General features: G+C 31.4%; 2 protein-coding genes across 2 annotated transcripts; one reads left to right on the top strand and one right to left on the bottom strand.

The window, feature by feature from the left end:
• Positions 1–8,906: 8,906 nt before the first annotated feature.
• On the top strand, positions 8,907–10,089 carry LOC100780137 (glutaredoxin-C6). The gene has a single exon (XM_003525964.5). The coding sequence runs from the start codon at positions 9,249–9,251 to the stop codon at positions 9,669–9,671; it is 423 nt and encodes a 140-aa protein (XP_003526012.1). The 5' UTR covers positions 8,907–9,248; the 3' UTR covers positions 9,672–10,089.
• A 4,540-nt stretch (positions 10,090–14,629) lies between these two features.
• On the bottom strand, positions 14,630–19,889 carry LOC100807764 (probable ADP,ATP carrier protein At5g56450). Its single transcript, XM_003527702.5, has 2 exons — positions 19,314–19,889; positions 14,630–15,503 (listed from the first exon to the last, which is right to left on the bottom strand). Exons 1-2 carry the CDS (start codon positions 19,647–19,649, stop codon positions 14,874–14,876), a joined length of 966 nt encoding a protein of 321 aa, XP_003527750.1. The 5' UTR covers positions 19,650–19,889; the 3' UTR covers positions 14,630–14,873.
• Between the last annotated feature and the right edge of the window lie 1,721 nt (positions 19,890–21,610).

Raw genomic sequence — 21,610 nt, 5'->3', positions numbered from 1 at the left:
GACGTGCAAGAGAGATATAATGTGTAGAGAGAGGTGGCATATGTGAGTCGAGGAGGAGGAAGTGACTTTCTTCACTGTGTTTACCTGGGATAAGGAAAGTGCGGTGCAATGTTGATCGATAGGGAGGTCGTGCGGGAGCTGATAAAGAAAAAGTGATGTCATAGGTCTCACAACGAAATGAGAATTTGAAAGTAAAGACTCTGAAATCCGAAACCTTAACTCTCAACTCAAATACTCAATTGGAATAATTTTTATTTTAAAATTAATTTTATCTTATACATGTTAGTATGAGCCTGCCGTAAGTCCACAAACTTAATGGACCGATTTAAGTATAGTTTATAATTATACAAGTTTATAAAAAAAACTCATAACCCGTCTTGTGTGTGGGCTTAACAAACCGGCCCAGAGATCTAAACACGTACATCCATCCCTATTAGATGTCTACTGAATTTATAAATATAGTTATTTACATTATTCCCAATTAAGCGAGCGGACTTTTGAATGGAATGAGCACTCCTCCATGGCTCCATGGTCAGGCTTGAGCCCAAGTGAATTTTTTAATCAAATGCATTAAAGACCCTGGCTTCAACAACACTTGGGACTTGGGAATTAGTAAAATTACATTTCAGTAAGACGGAGGGGGAGAGGTTTGAAGCAGCAGCATATGCCATTGTTTCTTCCACTTTCACCGTAACTACCTTCATAGTTGTTGGTGTTTGTGAAGGGTTATTACTTGGGGCTTAGGGAAGAAGCAATTTAAGGAAGATTCTAGACAAGTGTGTCAGAAGCTTCGACGCGTGTAATCACGTCACTTTTTTAATAATACTGTACTAACACGGTTTTGTCGAAATTCATTCATTTTATGTGATTTTTGGAAGCCATAAGGAGTAGCTTACCGTAAAATAAATAAATAAATAAATAAAATTGCATCAAATGAAACAAAAATATTTACCACGAATTTTATCCAACTGTGGGTTAGCTTCCTGGTGTATTGGATCAGCCCACAAAAATAAATTTATTTGAATTAGAAAAATCAAAATTAATCCAAATATTATTTTACAATAAATATTTTCCATTTTGAGTAATAATTAATTCTAAACAATGTAAGAAATTAATTTATTTTTTCCTACAAATAATTAAATAACTTATTTAAATTTAATATTTTAAAATCTAACTATCCGATAGTAGAAATATAACCCAATATGAACAAAGCAATCCAATTATATTGGCAATTAATAAACCCAAATAACACTTGATGGGCCACGAAGCCCACGTCAAACTCAACCAGTAGCATTGAATGGAACATCCGAGGTTTCAGCATCATAACTGCCGGATCACTGGGCTTGGCCATTTATCATAGGCCTTTGTATCCTAGGAGCCTACTTTCTCTATCCTGTTCTTTATTCTTTAACTTTACTTTTTCTTCTTTTATTTTATTTTCAATTTCAAACAAAATATTAGTGATGTAACTTCCACCCTTAAACATTTACAAAAGTAAATTTAAAATACTAATGAGAATTTTAATTTTATAAACTAAAAAGATATAAAAGAATATTTACTAATTTTTAAATAACTACAATAAGAGTATTTATAATTAAAATTAAATTAATAATATTTATTCTGTGTTTATATTAATAATGAATACATTACACTAAAAGTATGATGATTGATATTGTGTTAATCATTTACATTATTAAAATTAAATTTTGTATACTATGTTATAATGTCACTAATACAAAATTATAACATTTATATTAGTAATTTAGATTTTATTAAATAATTTATATTAGGAAGACATATCTAATGATAAATATGTTATTAAATTATTATTTTTAGCAAATCTTCCAGATTTTTTATAGCCCATTATTATTTTTATATTTTAAAACTAATTTGTTTTATTATTTTATTTATCTTCTTTTAATATTACATATTAATTAAATAAAACATGAAATAAAAATTTAATATAATTAATATCTTGAAAATATAAAAAAAATTATTAATCACTAAAATACATTTGCAGGAGTAACACAACTGGAAAGATATAAAATTAAAGAAAAAATGTGTTTGTATTATGTAGTCCCTATATTTTTTGTTGCTAAACATGAGAAAGCTATATGAACTTTTATATTAATTAATTTGATTTTTAAACTTTTAAAAATTGTAGTTCTTGCAACTTTTTAAAAAATATAACGAATTCTTATAAATGTTAGATCATGTATTATTTATCAATAAGTTGTTAATAGAGTGAAACTGAGTTGGATTTATGTAAAAGTTAGGCAGTAAATTTATATCTTTATAAAAAAAAAATACGGAAACCTTTACTATATTTTCCTTACCGAAAATATAGGGAAAAAAACACGTGTCTCCTCAAATTTACTCAATGTATAATACTACACGGTAAAATCTGGATCAAGGGATTGTAGTCTTCTAGATCGGTTATACTATGTTTGAAAGAAAAAAAATGGTACAATCTCGTCATATCACGTCACCCACTTGCCAAGCCTAAGCGTCAGATTGCGTCACCCACATGCAAGCCTAAGTAGAAACAAACTGATGTTTTCCTTAAGGGGTGTACAGAAATAATATTAATTAAGAATTTAATTATAATAAAATATTTACACTAAAAATTATAATAAAATATCAATCAATATTAGAATTTATAAATTTCAAAAATTAAATTTTAATTTGAGTAAGATTTAAATATGTTTTTACTTCCAAAGTTTTAAATTTTTATTTTGTCAATATACTTATTTTTTCACTATTTTCAGTGTCTCAATAAAATTACTCCACATATGGTTGAACATTTTGACACCTTAAAAATTGTTAACTAACTTATTATTATTTTTAATCTAATAATTGAACTTGTATTTATCTTTAAATTAAGTTTAGTTTTTTCGTCTAACTATTTTTATAAAAATTAATCGATCTAATTTATTGTGTAATTTTACGATAAGATTGTTGTAAGAAGAAATTTAAAAAGACTTGTGAAATAATATTTGGGTAGGGTGAATCCACAAAGGTAAAAATATTGATTGAAAAACTTGGTTAAAAATATTGAATTCAAAACTTGCATATGTAATAATATTGTCGTGTCCTTAAGAGATGAGCCTATTAATCTATCTGAGAGGTATAATACTCAATGCACATTACACATTTTATGTTAATTCCCAATTTTCCATCTCCTGCATTTCTTTTTTTATTTGTCCACTTAAGTCACTTCCTGGTTTGTACAATTTGACGAAAACAAAATTGTACAAACCAGCACTTTTTTTCCCTTTTCGTTTTGTTTCTCCAGATTGAAGAAGTAACATTTGAAAAAACAAAATGAATTACAAACTGAACCTAAATTTACAATTGTATGGGGTTATTATACGATCGAAGAAATGCGTGAAATTGATGAAAGGAGCTAACATACGTCAAGGAATCAAACTGTGGTTAATGCCCGGAACCATGACATGTGACTTCCACTTTATGGGACATATGCTAAGTAATTAAGTTAGATCCACAAGATTTGTTTATTCCATAAATTTAGAGATTGAGACATAGGGAGTCACGACGGAATTAAAATGGAAGAGTATGGGACATGAGGTGTGTCGATATTTAGAACTTATAAAATCAACCTCTAATCAAAAGTCCATTGAACCCACCAAGTGTCAAATCCATTAAAGCTTAGTGCAATGAATTTATTTGGTGGTAGTTATATAATGATGGAGATTTCTAAAAGTTACTCCCTCGGTTTTTTTAATTGAGAAATTTTATTTTTATATTTATCTGTGATTTTCAAAATTTGATACCACATTAATTATTTTTTATCAATAAATAATAATATTTTAATTTATTTTTTTATCTTTAAATAATTTATATATATATATTTATTATGAAACAAAAAGAAAAAAAGGAATTAAATAAAAAATTTCACAACTATTTCATTAAAACAAAAAATTATTATATCTCTGAATTTTTATACAATAACATTAAAAGACGAATGAAAAGAAATGAAAGTAGAATTTAAAAGCATTATATTTTTGTTTTTCTTCTTTTCTTTTTTATAATAATTGGACTAGGTTAAAATTTATATCGTCCTTTTTTTCGTATCTTAATAATCATGCTTTCTCACCTAAGTAATTTCATCATTCATGTATGTATGTGAAATGATATCAAGTATCAAATTTAATAAACTACCTTTTTTAATATTTTTTTATCAAAAATAAATTTTTTAATGAATTTAGCTATTGAATTCAAAGGTTTTATTAAAGAGACCAAATTGATGAAATTTCATATTATTAAAATGTTAATTGATATTTAATTTATCGGTCAACATATTTTTTTAATGTATATAGTGTTATTATGTAAAATATAAGTAAATAATTATTATTATTAACCCAAAGGGTTGATGCAACGGTGTAAGACTTTGTCGTGTTTATATGAGTGAGAATGATCTATTTAGTAGAATAATTTATGTTTGATTTTTCCTGTGTGTACAATTTCCTTGAGTTAGCGGCAGTCACGCACTACGAGAGAGATTAGTCTTTGGCTTAGTGGGTTGAGAGACACTTGTGGTCTCTGATATAAGAGAAAAAAATAACTACTACTATTATTTAATTTGACGTTTACAAATATCCAAATCATGTAAGAGACAAGTGGAGTGTTTTATTTTGAGAGATGAGAGCATTCAATAATTATTGTTGGATTAAAATAGATGTTAATAAATTACATTGGAATTTATTAAAATATCACGTGACTATCAAATTTATAAAGAAATTATCAAATAAAGATCATATCTTTAAAGGATTTTATCTTAAAAAATATTAAGTAAAATTTTGCAACCTTCATTGGCGTAAAAAATTGTTTTCTACAAGGCATCAAGCGACATGTCCTCACTTATTGTGATGACTTTAGGAACTACTGAAGCATTCAAAAACTATCCCTTCATATAATGAAATCATGTTAGCATCGTAATACACAAGAGCAAATACATTCTCCATATTTTAAGCAATAATGTGTATATCAGACAAAAATATTGAGTAGCATCTAATCCCTACTGCTGTTTATATTAGGTGATCAACTGTTCTTTTGTAACTCATACCAACGACTGAAATCACATCGACAATATAAATAATTTAGATTACGTCTCTAATCTATTATGGTTGGTTTGCATAATACAAAAAAGCAATGTTTAGTCAAATTGTCTCGTAGAAAATATAACTCATTTACATCGTCTTGGAGCAAACAATGTGATGTCAAATTGTTTCGAAAAACTAGTTTACCTTGAATCTAATTTTGAAGATTTTGAATATGATCATACATTGAATCGTGAAGAAGTTCAACATTCAATGAGGAGTCTTTTTGAAGTGATGCATTTTCAAACAAAAGAAAAAGTACAACATGCTTTTCATCTGTATCATGTGAGCAAAAGAGTTAGCTACAAGACACAATTATCGAACTAAACAAAGTTAATTGTCATTTGTGATGACAATGGTTGTACTTGGAGGTGCAGGACAACATACATTATGCCAGGTAACCAGATGGGAAAAGCAGAAACACCTTTGTGAACCCCATACACAAGATCATGCAAAGTTGTCTTATTTGCTCATTAGTAAAAAGCATCCACATGTTAATTGAAAATTATCCATCAACTTAAGCAGCGTCCTTGATAACACATATAAAAAACATTGAAGGATACACTACCACATATCGAAAAACACGATTGGCAGAGCAAAAGCCCATTGAAAACATGTATGACAATTGAGAATGATCGTTCCACGATTTATCAAGATTGTTGCAAGCTATGCAACAATTTATTCCAGGTATGATTGTGTAAAAGAAAACACTCAATTGTCGCCACAAGACGGTCAAACAATAGAGAGTTTCATGAAATTCCATCGTTTTTTTTTTTAGTTTCAAACAGTGTATCGATGGGTTTCAATATTGCAAACTCATGGTTTAGGTTGATGGAACATGGTTGTATGGTAAGTGCAAGAGGACCTTCCTTATGACAGTTACACAAGATGACAACAATGAAATCCTTCTAATAGTCTTTGTTGTTGTCGAGGGTGAAACAACGGAAGTATAACTCTTAGTCTTTGTTGTTGTCGTTTTGTTTTTTTTTTCTATACACAGCGAAATGGATGTTTGAGAATTGGGTCAACCAAAACGATGTTTATGTGTCGCATTCGAGACCATTCCAAAAATAAATGCTCCCACTCTATAGGCTCAAGTCAACTACGTTAAGTTTATGTCATATTGTTTGTATTTTAAAATTTGTGTTGTATTATTTGTAATTTAAATATTTTAGTTCATTCAACTTGTTGGTTAAATATGTATTTTTTAATTTCAATTATGTATTTTAGTAATCAAATAAAACAAAAATACAAAGGATTTCAACTGTTCAAAAAATGATAAAACATAAAATATTTTTAAAAATTAACAACATAGGCAAAATAATATTATTTTTAGTTTAAGCAAAGCATAAATATAGACAATTAATAATAATTTTTTTTTAAAAAAATCTAATTTATTTTTAAAAACACATAAAAGAAAATAAAAAAATAATAATTAAAAAATGGATTCCTTAAGAACTAGTTTCTAAATATATAAAAAAATATAATTAAGAAATGAATTCTCGAAAAAAAAACAAATTTTCACCTTTAATAGTAAATGCATAATTCATGTAAATAAAATTTTAGATGTATTATTACATTTCTTTGTTGCTCCCTTGCTATAGTATTTCTTAGACAAAGAATGATCAAACATATGGATCCTCTCTTGTTGCAAATCTAATCTATGACATGCATCAATGTAATTAAATTAAGGACGGTGTCTAGGATGTGAAAGTAAAATTATTTTCGCATCCAACATAAATTGTTTGAGAAAAAAAATACAATCATTACCGTCTATTTATAAAATGAGAAAATCAAGATGATGTCTAAAGTGTGAAAGTGAAACTAATTTCACACTCAAAGCAAATTCACTTGCTTTACCCGGAACTACTTTGGCACCCAACTAAATTGAGATGTGTTAGGCTCCACTCCATCTTTGACGTTTTCTTATATTCGTGAATGGTGGGGAGTGGGGACCACAGTCCGCAAGTTCACTTGCTTTACCTCCCTCAGAGTCCAATCAATGGGTATTAGGCTTAACATGCATGAGGTTTCGAGGTGGCAATGTTATTGGCTACTATTCCCAACCCGGGGCTCCCTGCCAGAAGGGAGGGAAAAAGATCCTTGAACGTGTCGCAGTAGAGTCACTCTCCGATTATTATCATGGCCACACCCACCCTCTGCGCGTTCACCCCATCTCACCACCACGCCAACCTTTTCACTACACACAATGAGGCTTAACTTTTTACTTCCACGTCCAAGTCAATGTGACGTCACCAGGGCATATTGGATTCAAGCTAAATTGCTTATCTCATCTGCAAACCAAAAATGACCCCATTCTTTCACATATGACGGATAGAAATATTTTTGAGTGAAAGAAAACAAGTTAAGATGTTTTTTTATCATTCTATTTGTGTGGAGTAATAACGGTTTAATTGATAATTAAATATTCTTAAAAAATATAATTGATTATTTTTAATGAAATATTCTCATACTTCTAATTATATTTTTTTTTATAATAATAAGATTTAAATTTAAAATATTACTTAAAGAGAAGTAAATTTAATACTGACGTTTGAGTATCAAAATTTGAATTTTGATGTGACCTGTAATATCCAACATTGATGTGGAGGTTGAGTTTCCTATAAAATTACAATTGAATGAATTTATATCCAAAGAAGAGTCTTTTTTTTTTATAGTAAACTTTAAATGTATATATTTTATACTTTTAAGATTCGTTTGATAAAAAAGAAAGTGAGAAGAAAGAAAATGAAAATGAAAAAAAAAGTTGATTTCTAGAAATAAAAAATTTAATTTTTTTCTTTCTTTCTTATTTTCCTTCCATCCAACCAAATAAAAGATAAATGATTTACTTTTGATTCAATATTTATCATAAAAAGATAATTGGAGAGTTTGTAGGAGGATGAATAAGAAGGATATATCATTTATCGTTACTCTAAAATTAAAATGATGAAGAATAGTTTGAAATGATTATTTACTTTTCGTTTCACCCCAAAATATCCGGTGCCCTTAAACAACGGTAAATTGCATGGCCACGCGCCCTCGTGGCTCCCCTGGCGATTTTCTTCATAGTATCTATCTACTGTCAAGTAATAATTCATTGGGTGGTCTTGGTCATGGTCCTCGCTAAAGTGTAACAACCACTAAGACTGCGATCGGAGTCTAAAGATCTCGTATCCAGATATGCATGTATCAATCTAAATTGATGTTTCGCGATATATAGTTAAAGAAAAAAACTCATGTCTACCTAGAATATGCCTATGCTGTGCATCTTGTCAAACATTAATATTTAGAAATTAGAACTAATAAAATACATACAAAAATAAAGCAGGGGTGGTTTTATTATGGAGGGATCAGTAGTACACTTTAACAGGAAAAAAAAAAAGAGTCGAATCTCTTTGTTTGACGAATCCAAATTGCGTAACACATACATATGAAACCAAGCATTAAATTAAGATTCCGATACTCACAAAGTTTCTCCTCTCATCGGAGTTTAATCGTTGCAGTATACACTTTTGTTCGATCTTTATAATTTTAGTGATTTGAGTTTTGGCCAATCAAGATGATTTCAATCTTTATAATTTATATTTTTACTATGACATTGATTGTATTTTCATATAAAAACCCAGTACTTGTGATTTTTACTTATTAAAATATTGTTCCCGAGAAGGAAAAAAAAACTAATTAAAACACTGATTCATAAGTAAACAAACCAACAAGTGTATAAATAAACAAGTGAAGTGTAGAATAATTCCAATTTAAACAATAATAATCACAAGTTGAAGAGTTTGATATATTATTATTTAAAGTATTTGAATAGAAAATTTGATTACTCATAAGATGATTATTTTTCATGTGGTATGTAAAAAAAGAAGTGAGTGAAATTATGATAAGGAATGCTTTGCGTTGCGTTTTTGAAGTAGAGGTAGAATAAAATGAAAATGGTAGAAAAGAGTGGCATATAAGGGCGCGTGATGGCAGAAAAAAGAAACAGTAGTTTGTGATGTAAGCAAGCACGATTTCCCCTCTTGGATTTTATTTATAAAATAAAAGCTCCCCTAAACTCGGTTCCACTTGCCTTGAGTTACACACACTCTCTTTCTTCTGCTGCACCAGCAACAACAGAGAATGAACAGTACTGAGGAGGGGATGCAAGGCATAGGCATAGGCATAGGCTGCTTCCAAAACGACGTCGTAGGGCAGCTGGAGCTGAGTCCCACTATGAGCAACTCCTCCTCCTCGCTATCCATGGAGCTGGACGAGTCCCCGGAGAGCAGAATCCAACGGTTGATATCGGAGCACCCGGTCATCATCTTCACCCGATCCTCCTGCTGCATGTGCCACGTCATGAAGAAGCTCCTCGCCACCATCGGCGTCCACCCCACCGTCATCGAATTGGACGACCAGGAGATCGCCGCCCTCCCCGACACCAGCGCCCCCTCGGCCTTTATAGGCGGCACCTGCATCGGCGGCCTCGAATCCCTGGTCGGCCTCCACGTCACCGGCCACCTGATCCCCAAACTGGTCCAAGTCGGCGCTCTCTGGGTATGATTAATTTTTATATATGCTACGCTAAGCTATTGCTAGTAGCTTGCTAGCTAGCTAGTATTGTTGTTGTTCCAAAAAGAAAATTACTAATTGTATAATTTAGGGTTGTGAAATCCCCAATTTGTGTTATTGAAACTAGTATGGCAGAATTTGGGTGAGTGAACGAATCTGGTTTGACTCGCCGTATACGGGTGGGAGGTGACACGTGTACAGGAATGGCATCCATGAGCAGCGGGTGATGGTAATAATAACAAGGTAAATTTGGCTTTGGACTTTCCACTGAGTGGATTGATATTGTCCGTAGATTGGGTCCCATTCACGATTATTAAGCAATCGGGACCGTAGGGTTTGTCAGTTTCCTTGGGGAATCCTAAGCTTATCTCCTCACTTGTATGTAAATTTATTAATTTCCGGGTTAAAATTATGGCACTTTGTTTGAATAATGATGGCAATCTGGTTTGGATTGGGTGGGTGGGACCGTAACAGCACCACCGTGAGGGATGAGGGATGATCTTATAGCCTTTTTCATTTTGCTTGTCCCATCTGGGGTTAAGTCGTTACAAGGAACAACACTTCTCAAGACCCAAAGCTGTACTACTTTATAAAAGATGATAGAATCATACAAACATGTTTCTCAAACAAACCCATCAACCTCCAATTATTGCAAACAAATTAACTATATTTTTATGCAATTCCACACTCCTCTTTTTTCTTTCCCCTTGTCCTGTGCTAGCTTAGGTATTGTTTGCTACAATCAAATCAAATTAAGTTAAAATAAATTGAGATGAACATTTTAAATTTAAGTAGAGCTTAAAAATATGGGACTTATTTTTATTTTTTAGCTTACCAAAGGAAGGGTCACCTCCCCCTAAATACACACCATTCTCAAATTCCATGTCGTCCTCGTGAAATCAATTAATATGCTACTTTAACCCACCCAAAATTCATTGGATATATAATTTTTTTTTTATTAGCCAGAACCATTTTACATTAGAAGGTTTGGAAACCCGCGAAGTCGCAAGTAAATAATTGAAATCCTTAGTTAAACATATTGACGTGTTTTAGAAAAGGGAAGACTTTGTAAGCAGAATTAAATTAAATTTGCTAATTTTTGTATCTTAAAGGAAATTAATTTTTAACTATAGGTTAAAAGATACTTTGATACACACGAAGACACGGAATCCTGCTTCTTATTATCTTTGGTGATGAAATATTCTCTTATTATCTTTAGGCTTTTTTGGCTGCATCGGTATAAATTGCCTTTTCTTTTAAAAACAAAATTAACTTGTTTTGAATGGTAGAATCTTCGTTTTTATTTACGTAGTATGTTTTTAACTTTCGCCAGAACCCCACATTAAAAATTAATTAGTTAAGGGAATAACCATACATTAGACAAAATTATCGTTTCATTGGTTTTGTTTGATGATCAACTTGCACAAAAATAAAAATAAAAACCATTAATAGATTCAAAGCTAAAACATTTGTTAAGAATAATCGTATCAAATTACTGGCATCATGCCATAAACCTAAGCTTCGGTCTCAACTTTCATCAGCATTTAGTAAGAATCACCATTGCACTAGCTATGCCAACTCAGCTACAAACTACAAATCAAAGGGAAACCAAAAACAGTAAGCGGTAGTACGTAGCACCGAGCTTTCTTCATATCCTTTTTTTCAAAGTATATGAAGTATATAACAAATTGCAGATTGGTGCAGATTTATTGATTGATAAGCATATATAGCATCAATGAACCTAGACAACGACTGAAGAGGTGCTCTAAAAATGTTGGTTTAAGTCTAATTTAATTTTAAAAAATATAATTTATAAAGTGAGAATTACCATCAATAAATATTATTTTAGTCATATTATTAATTAATGTGAAATCTTTAACACATACTTTTTTCAAAACTAGTTATTAATGTGTATTCTGGAGAAAAAAGTAGTACGAAAACGAATTGTCTAAGAAATTTAAATTAAAATCTGTGTGCATGTGGTGTGGGGGTGGGGGATTAATTAAAAAACGTCCTTGGTTCAGCATAGCACAACATGATATTGGGGTGTATTAAACAGAGGCTACAAATTTAAGAAAACAAACAAAGGGTGGCAGGATCTATTCCCAATTAAGGAAACCAAGGGAGGCATAGATATGATAATTAAGGGTAAGTGTCCTAAATCCTAACCCCACTTCCCACCATGCGATTATGTGACCCAATTATTTCTCCTTTGAGTTGGGAAAAGACAGAAGATGATGACATCAACAACAACACCAACCACTACAACTACAACTAACTACAGCGACAATCCAAGAGTGAGTGAGTGCGTCTTTCACTTTCTAAATTTTTGGCTTTCTATAATGCAAAATCAGACGTGGCAAGCATGCCGTGGTTTTTAATTTTAAAAAAATGGCGGATCTTATTAGAATCTTAGAGCCTCACGTAAGCATAATGATTCCATTTTCAAACACAAGTATGGAATTGGACGAACCAAATTATTCAACATATATATCAATCAAGGTTTTAAAATGCAAGTATGCTTATAATGCATATATAAACACAAATTGGGCAGCCGACGTGAAAATAACAATAGGCTTTGCACGTTTGCTTTAGGCCGCTGAAGTCATAATCAAATGCTCCATAATGCTTGGCCTTTTAGGTATTGCACTCTCTTCTTAAAACATAGTTCGACATCAAAAAGTCTCTTTAGTTATTTAATGGTTATGAACGTAACACCAGGACATATATAAACACGATTTTTTTTAACAAAGAGTTTAGCTTTATTCATGTATAGACTCTTGATGGAATTCCCACCTCTCCCTTATACTTTTTCATATCATTTTGTCTGTGTATAGGTAAATATAATCACGATGATCACCCGGAAAACTTTCTAGTAAATTTTAATATACATTTCATTCTTTATTGCTTTGTCTTATATATTGATATATACTTTATGGTACGGAATGATTCTGCATGAATGAGTACGAAATCTACATGTTTATATATTATCAGATAAAATATTAGAGTAAAAAAAATAAGAAATTCAAGGAAATAAGAAGTAATTAACCTTAGATGTAGTGTTCGTCTGAGATAAATTAATAATATAATGTTATATTTTTTTTTAGAAATACCACGAAGACTTAAGTTTAATTTTAAAGCAAACTACACCAGTATTCCCTGTGCTTTCTTGAAAATGCGCTGTTGATACCTTGTTTTCTTAACGTACATCAACTCTCCTTGGAAGTGATACACAGTGTGGTGTGTTTTTTGGGTAACAAGAATACATGGTGTAATGTATTTCAAACAACCAAGGAAGGTTTTTGTAAGGGTTAAAACTTAAAAAGGCATCGATATATATCATGTAGAACCTAAAAAAATAACAAGAAATACCAGTATAATTTACTCCAAGTTTTATATCAAAGCAAAAAGTTAATTCCTAAAATTTTACTCCAACTTTAATAGAGAGACCAAAGCTGACTGACAATATTTTTAAAATAAGACTGATCATTGAACCATAAATTTAAGGCTCAATGGCTCAACTCTGATTGAACTAATATAAAAAAATTAATAATAAAAATCAAAGAATACATAATATGATATTAAAGAAACATAACATCGTAAAATTATTTTGTCCATATATTTTAATTAAATTCTTTTCTTTAATGACTAATGTTAATGTGTAATATTGATTTTTATTGTGAGATTTATTTTAGAAGAAAAAAACCAAAACAAAGCGCATGACTATGCTCATGGAAATTTTGTGCTAATCAAAATTGTAATTATCGAAATGTTAGACTTGAGGAAAATATTCCCAATTCTCAAAAGATAACAAGAAAGTCTATTCGGTTAATTGAGATGAAGGATAGCTGAGTTATTTTTAAATTATTTGGGACTTATGTTTTGTTTGTAGAGATAAAGAAAAAGAGGTTAGGGGATTTTCATAGCTCTGCTTCAAAAGCAATTTACGGCTGCTTGTTCGTCTTTTTGCTTAATGCGTCAATTAGTTAGGTGTGCATGGTAGATATATCGAATGCCTTTAACAGTTTTATGTTATTTTTCATTATTTTAGTGGCTTCTTGTCACTTTAATAATTTTCCGGTAATCTCTCCCTTGTTACGTCATTTTGACTTGTTGCTTCTGGGGCTTGTTTGGAGTCATGCGACTTGCTGGATTAAAGAGTTTTAATGCCGTATCCGTCTACCCCATATACTTTTTCGGTACCTGATAAAATAAGTTTAAGTTAGGTTGAAATACCAAAAACTCCTTATAATTTCTTTAATGTTCAAATGAGCCCTTTGTAGTTTAGAAACTTACATTCCATCTCCTTCTAGTTTTGACTAAATTACAACTTAAACAGAAAATGGTTAAATTAACATTTTCAAGCGATAATATAGAATCATCTTTGCTGTTATTTATGTCTATAAGCTCTTCCATTCGGTTGCTACTGCAATCAAACAATTAAAGAGTTGAAATGTACATTTATAAATTATATAGAATTAATTTAAACATTAAGTTAGCCATAAGGAATATTTTTGTATTTTACCCTTAAACTTACGACTTCATGCTCCTATCCAATCCAATTGCCTTCTGCCCAGCTATTTTCGAGCCACATACGTGTGGTTGCTCTCTCACTTTGCAGTTCAACACTTTACAAAGCTTTTTGGTTCTTATTTCACCAATTCTTTCTTGGCTTAAAATAAAAATTGTTTGTTAACCTTTTCGCAAAGGGGCTTTGTGTTACCTTTGACAGCTTCATGTTATTCTTCACTATTTTAGTGGCTTTTTGTCACTTTAATAATTTTAGGCTAGTCTAACTCTGATTACGTTATGCAAATACTTGTGTGCTAATTTAGTAGTATTTATTTAAGACATCCTTTTGCCAGTAAGTGTCCTCGCGCGTTACACCTTACACTTGAAAATTAGACAAAGAACAATTTTCTTTTGTTACCAATCAAAATCCCCTTTCATCATATCGAATTTCTGATCTTCCATTGCCTTAAAAAATACAAAGAAAAATTAGTAATAGCAAAGCCACAAAATCAGTAAGTGGCCTTAGCGTTGGAATGCCAATAAAGACACATTTACTAATGAACTGTAATGGAGCTCATTTGTGCTTTTACAAAATTATCCTAAGCCTCAAGATTTGTAACATGTTGACGTATTGAAGTTGATTTCCGGGTGTCAAAATGAAATCAATGAACGTTGGTGCTGTTAAATTCTCCCCCAGTTCATAAATTTCTTAACCTCATCATACAAGACTAAGATAGCTGCTGCTCCTGTGCTCCTAAACACATTAGAAACTGCACCACGGTAAAATGAAGCCAACCCTTCTGTTCTATAGATCTTCCTCCAGCAGTCCAGGGTGCTATTGTACACTGGCTGTTCAATGCCAGACTGCATCATCATCCTCCTACGGACCGTGTCTAACGGATAAGATATCAAGCCAGCAGAGGTTGTGACTGCCTGAGCTACCACCCAACGCTTCCACAATGCCAACTCGGGTTTTGATTCTTCAGACATGATCTCTTTCATGGTATCAAAGCCTCCAAAATAAAGGCCCCTGTGTACCACCATCCCATGTAGAGATGCAGGAAGGCCCTTGTAGATCCCCCGAACGCCATCCTTGTGGAATATGGTAGCCAAGAAATGGTAAATGCCTCGAAATTGGCGCACTTCTCTCCTTCCAATGTCGGCGGCAAGGCGCGTGTGTGCTATGTCAAGGGGGTATACCATCACAAGCGTGGTACAGCCGGCAGCAGCCCCCGCAGCAAAATTAGCAGTGGCACCTGGCAAAAGATTGTCACTAGAGTTTCCACCTCTTAGCATGCTTTTGTATAGATCCTGTTGAAAAAAATAGGTCATCTATCAATATCAAGACAGCATTAACTGTAACATTACATATTAAAGCTTCAACTATAATCTCTCATCAGTTGTATGAGTGAATGATGACAGGCAGAACAAAAAAAAAAAAGAAATACATGCCAACATGGAAATAAACTTTTTTTAATATTGTGTTATTCCATTGAATGCAAAGATAGTGAAGTTGTTCTGCCAGTCATTCTCCATTTAACATCTTTGTCTGAATCACACAAAACGTTGTTGTAAAAGGACATAAAGGATCATGGGGAAAGGAAGGGAAAAAGTAGCCAAGCTAACAAGGATACATTACCAAGATTGTTACAACTGTTCTTTGGAAACATAATTACTAACCTTGATTCTAGAGTGTAATAGCTGGGTTGGTATTTTTAGCACTTAATTGCACTCCACGTATTCATCTCAACCCTAGGTTAGGACACCAAAAACAAAATTGTAAAAGCCCACATTTTATTCATATGTCAATAATCGGACTGGTCATCATCTAGACATAAAAAACACAAGATACATCTTTTGCCAAATTCACATCACGATAGTCACGTCCCTACTAATGCATTGCCTTAAATGAGAACCTATGCTTAAATCCTTTGTTTTATATTTGTGATAAAAATATTGCTGTCGTCTGAAACTGCTATAATTAGGAATCATGGTCTTAAATTAGTGCAGCAACTTTAAAGTGTATATTTGGTCAGAAAATTTTCAGAAAAAAATTCTGATATTTCTTCAGTCAGAAAATTTTCAGGAATTTTTCACAAAAATCTACCTGACTGAACAGTGCCTTAGTTTTGCTTCTAAAGCAGCAAATTTCTTCAGTCTCAGATGTCTAGCCCAGGATTCATCAATTCCCTTTTCTCCCTTTGGACATGACCTAAGTATAAGTAGCAGGCGTGCTTTTTTTGTTTGGACAAAACAGAGATATATTACTATAAGTATTGTTGGTACTATTTTCCAATCAAAATTGGCGTTTCATCTCAATAATTCCAGTTGAAGGTTGCAGTTATTGAGATTAAATGGCAATTGGCAAGGGAAAAAACATCAACAGTACCCAAGATATTGTATTTAAGTTTTACCCTATTTTCTTTTACAAAATAATTTCATTAAATAAAATAAAAGATAGAAAGGAGATAGTTACTTGAATCAAACTACTATAGGAGTTGTGATCTTAAAACAGACTAATTATCTCGTCTCAAATTGTACTGAAATATAAAAATATAGACCAAATATTCTTATTCAACTGGAAATTATTCTGGAGAGACAAAGGAAATCCTAACCATCAAGGAATTAAACTCCAAACTAAATAAATAATGGATGCATTTGTGTGCATCACAAGTTCAGATACAAGGCATTAAAGTACCTATGTCCCTACTTTTTAGTGTCTAGATCAAATTCCTATTGACCAAGAGGTCAATGAATTGATCATTTTATTGATAAGTATTTTTATATTATAATTGCAAAATATTAATACATACACGTATATCTACACCATGCATTTGTGAAAGTGATCTTACTCCCACCAAAGACTGAAAAAAGGTTTCTAATAAACACATGAAAAAGGAAAAGGCAAAATCCTCGAAAAAGTTTTGCTGGCCAGTGAGTAATTTATATCTCAAACTCTCAATGCTAAAAATGCAGAAAGTCATAGAGAAGTATCTGTTTCCATATCATGCAATTCAAGAAAAAGCCAAACAAAGGTCCAGTAAATCTATAAAAGTAGAAAGAAAGAAAGAGGCATATTCATTAAAACTGACCAGTCCCTGATAATATTCAAAAGGCAAGGGAGGTAGGAAAAAACACATCTCAAAAAACGGTAATATAGTACCATGAAAATAAGGTGCAGCACATGAAAAAGATTTCATTCCACTTCTTAGAAATTACAAAAGCAACAGTCAGCTTTGATATTGAAGTACCAAATAAAATAGAAAAAGGAATTACAAGAACACAACCCAAAAAAAGGAAGTCCCCTTCTCATATTTAATGAGTGAAAGGTGTGCATTCAATCACTGTTTCTAGAGTAATTACTCATTATGTCAACAGGTATTTGTCAAAATCCATCTCGTAAGGGGAACATTTGGCCTGAAAAATATTTGCCAGTCAGAAACTGCAGTTTGGGGGATTTTGCTCCTGGATTATAGGTGTTTGGAGTAATAAAGGATGGTACAATTTTAAGCAAGGAGGGTACATGGATGACAGAAAAAGCAAAAAGAAAGGAACAATAAGTGAGGAACAATTAACTTGATGGATGAGACAAAACTGTTAATGATAGAGGAAAACAAAAATTATAATATGGTAAAGGATAAAAAATAGGTTATCTCAAGTCAACAAAACAGTTAGTGAAGAAACTAGCTGACTAATTAATACAAATAGTATGTACAACCAACAGTTATGCACATAGCCTTCATCCCAATCTTTTATGAGATAACCAAACCCAAAAGGATCCAAATAATGGTGTTTGAATACATAATTGACGTATTCAACTCCCTTTGTCTTTCTCAAGTCATGATGGTATCTTATTAACTAAATACAACATGATATTTTCCATTCAACATATCAGGTCATACTTGAATCAATGATGTCGGAGTTAGCATGCAAAATCATACAAACTTGATATGCATAAAAAGGTGGGAAGAAAGACCATGATAAGAATTTTTGAAGAACCATAAACCATGCAACAAAAGCTACCCGTGTAGTTAAAGAGCTCAAGGCCACATAAACCCTACACTAGAATCTCATACTTCCAATGTGAGACTTTCTAAAAAAAGGGGAAAAAAGGCCTTGTCTAGGTTGGAGCTATGAAGCTTACCTTCATATAATGAAAAGGCCTAAGTCCCATACATTGAATTGGATCCTAACATTCCACCATGCTCTATAACCCTTGTACCCAACAGAGTGGCTGTGCACCAGCCCTTTAAATAGTTTCGGGTGAACACTGCAACGTTCCTATCAACAGAGTGGCTGTGCATTCATTTACAGCTGAGAGACATGGTGAAAGGCTCGATAACCAATTGATAGGAACCTTAGGATAACCACACCACAAAAGCTAGGCATTATAGTTGGAGAACCCAAGGCATTATTAACCCCACACATGAATCCCATAATTTTAATCTGGGATTCAAGTCTCATACCTTACAAATTACAAGTGGATCATAACATACCATCGAGAAATATAAGTTCCAAATGGTTGCATAACGTGCATTAGTGGGGAATCTCCATTTCCATGAAACATAGTATTTAGTAACAGGGTATTTGCATTTTGCAATATGATATCTTTCAGGGTTCTTCATTTTGTTGCCCAACACAACATTAATGTCTAAATTAGCCTCTTGTACAACGAAAAACGTAATAAAATACAGACAAAAGGTGAAAATACTAGGTTAACTGCAATTTTCCCTGAATAATACACAAAATTATTCCTTGAAATTGCAGAAAAAGGATTAAAATCACAAATGTTAGGTTATTTCACGAATTAAAATATATTTTTTTGAAATTTAAAATTGATGGGTGCTAGTAACTTGAGAGACTAGTTTGTTGTATTTTCAGAATCTCAGATGATATTCAATTGCAAATACTCACAAGGACCAGTTGACACAAAAGCAGACACAACATAATAGCCATAGGATAAACTATAGCAAGAAAAGGCTGACAATTCCTCCAAAGTTAACAAAACCAGTTCAACTCTCAAACAGTGGTGACATAAGTAAGTAATGGAGGAATCTGATTCAGATGCATAACGAGAGAGGCAAGAGAAAAGAAATAGAAATGAAGAGGAAGAAGGGTAACCTTGAGAGAGAAATTGAGAGCGACAGAAGGATAGTAACGAATAACACTGCTGCCATTGCCTCTCCACAAAGAGAGAATGCCTTCTTCCCTGACCGTACGGGCTATGCAATCCAACATACCCTTGAATCTGCGACGCCCACTCGCCACAATCGCCAAATTGCTCTCTTGGGTCTGCAACAAGAGCTTCGCCCTCTCGATTGGGGCCACAATCGTGTGCACCCCACCACCCATCACCGCCCCAGCGATCAGATCGCGCTGAAAGCTCTTCAACCCACCACTATTCGACGCTTTCAATCTTCTTCTCCTTTCTGGCTCGTCATCATCCGCTGCGCTCATCCTTTTTCTTCTCTCTTCAAGTCACAAACTTTGCTCAAAAGGGAACATGCCCATCATGCCAGACTTTTTTATTTTTTTTATTTCACTTTCAAACCAGACACCGAGCTTATCCGCTTTTGTGGAATTGCGTCAATTTTCTGCGAGTGAGAGAGAAAAGAAAGGAAAAAACACGGAACGTCTAAACGAAAGATGCTTGATTTCTAAACGTGGTAATGGCGTGCCGAGGTTGGGGAAGGAAAAAATAAAAAATAATTTTAGTTGGTTATTCCATTTTGACTTTCCGTTGGGGCTTATCGACAAGTAACAACATATATTTCTATTTTAGGGTAAAATATAATTTTCAACTTTTTTTTTTAAATATATGATTTTAATATGATATTTTTTAATTGAAATATTTTATTTTTTATTTTTTTAAAAAATCTATAATTTTAGTTTTGTGGTTAATTTTAAATATTATTTTATATACTATGTAAATATTGAATTATATCTATTTATTTATTATTCACATGACACATATTTTTTTTTAATTATTTAATGGTTAACAAAATTAATTTGTTAAAAAAAATAAAAAAAAGTACATAATCAAGTATGAAATTAATAAAGGAGACTAAAATCACATTTTTAAAAAGATGAATGATGAAATATCTCAATTAAAAAATATGAAAATTAAGATTGTAGATATTTTTTTAAAGTAAAGATAAAATGTCTAAATTAAAAAATAAGATGATTAAAATCACAAATTTAGAAAAATAAAGGGACAAAAAATATATTTTATCCTTTATTATATTACTCAGTATTAACAATGTCAATAGGTAGCATCAAACACCGTGTATTGGAGAAATACTTGTTGGGTATCCGTTTGAAAGATACTAGTGGATCTTTTTATACTTGTAGGTATCCATTGATGTCCATGGATATTTCAAATTTTTTTTATATATATATATTAAGAAGAGATAATTTTCAACATCAACTAAAATTAATGGATTGAAAAGAAGCATTAATAAAACATAATTAAATATAAAATAAGTATCTCTTAAGCATAAATAAACGTAAATTTAAAATACAAATAAAATTATAATATCTCAAAGCATTAATTCAAAGAAAAACATAAGTTAAAATAAATTGAAAAATATTATATATATATATATATATATATATATATATATAATGGATACCTATTTGAAATATCCATCATTTATGCAAAGCAGATTTTTTCTACTAATATTTTGTCATCCCTACTTTAGATTTATCCACATGTAATTTACAATCTTCAAACCCTAGGATTTTTACACTATTGGTGTTTTTTTAAAGTTACATAAATAATTTTAAAAATTACATAAATGGATAAGTTGTGTTTTGAAAACACGACTTTAAATGTCATATTTCTTTGGGTTATTTTATGTCAAAAAACAATCAATTGAATACATTTAGTGAAGTTTTGTATTTTAAGATTATTTTTTTAAGACTCGAAAATAAGATTTTATTTAGAAAAATTAAATTTAATATCACTCACACTAACAACTTTAAATATAGTATTTCAAACAGATAATTTGTATTTCTTTTATTATCTTTCTAATTTAATTTTTAAAATCAGGTTTTAATTCACAATTTTATGAGAATTAGGTTATATAAACTTTTAACTTTTTAGTTAGCTTTTAAGTTTCGGCCAACTTATGAATTTTAGCTAACATATAAACTAATTTTTTCAAACATTAAATAACTTTTACTTTTAAATATGTGATCAAAAGTTTAATTTTGGGTTCGTATATAAAAAAAATTAAGAAAGGCCAGCTCGTTAAGTGAATATTTAAAAATATTACTTATTTATTTCTAGACTTTTTATTTAACTGTTTTTTTTATAAGCTTTCATATTTTGGATAGTGATAATATAATAACATTCAGTTTGAGACTTTAACATACTTCCAAGTTTGTTATCTTTTTTTAAATATATTTGAATAAAA

Source organism: Glycine max, chromosome 6, assembly GCF_000004515.6.
Source record: "Glycine max cultivar Williams 82 chromosome 6, Glycine_max_v4.0, whole genome shotgun sequence".
Classification (NCBI taxonomy): Eukaryota; Viridiplantae; Streptophyta; class Magnoliopsida; order Fabales; family Fabaceae; genus Glycine; species Glycine max.
The sequence above is the reverse complement of the archived record's forward strand: the minus strand, read 5'-3'. Positions and strand labels throughout refer to the sequence as shown.

What these genes read in the sequence shown, in the direction of transcription:
- LOC100780137 (XM_003525964.5), top strand. Translation starts at nt 9,249, where the DNA reads ATGAACAGTACTGAGGAGGGGATGCAAGGCATAGGCATAGGCATAGGC.
- LOC100807764 (XM_003527702.5), bottom strand. Translation starts at nt 19,649, where the DNA reads ATGAGCGCAGCGGATGATGACGAGCCAGAAAGGAGAAGAAGATTGAAA. An exon ending in CTCTCAATTTCTCTCTCAAG is followed by an intron (nt 15,504 to 19,313) that starts GTTACCCTTCTT and finishes TTTTTTCAACAG; the next exon opens with GATCTATACAAAAGCATGCT.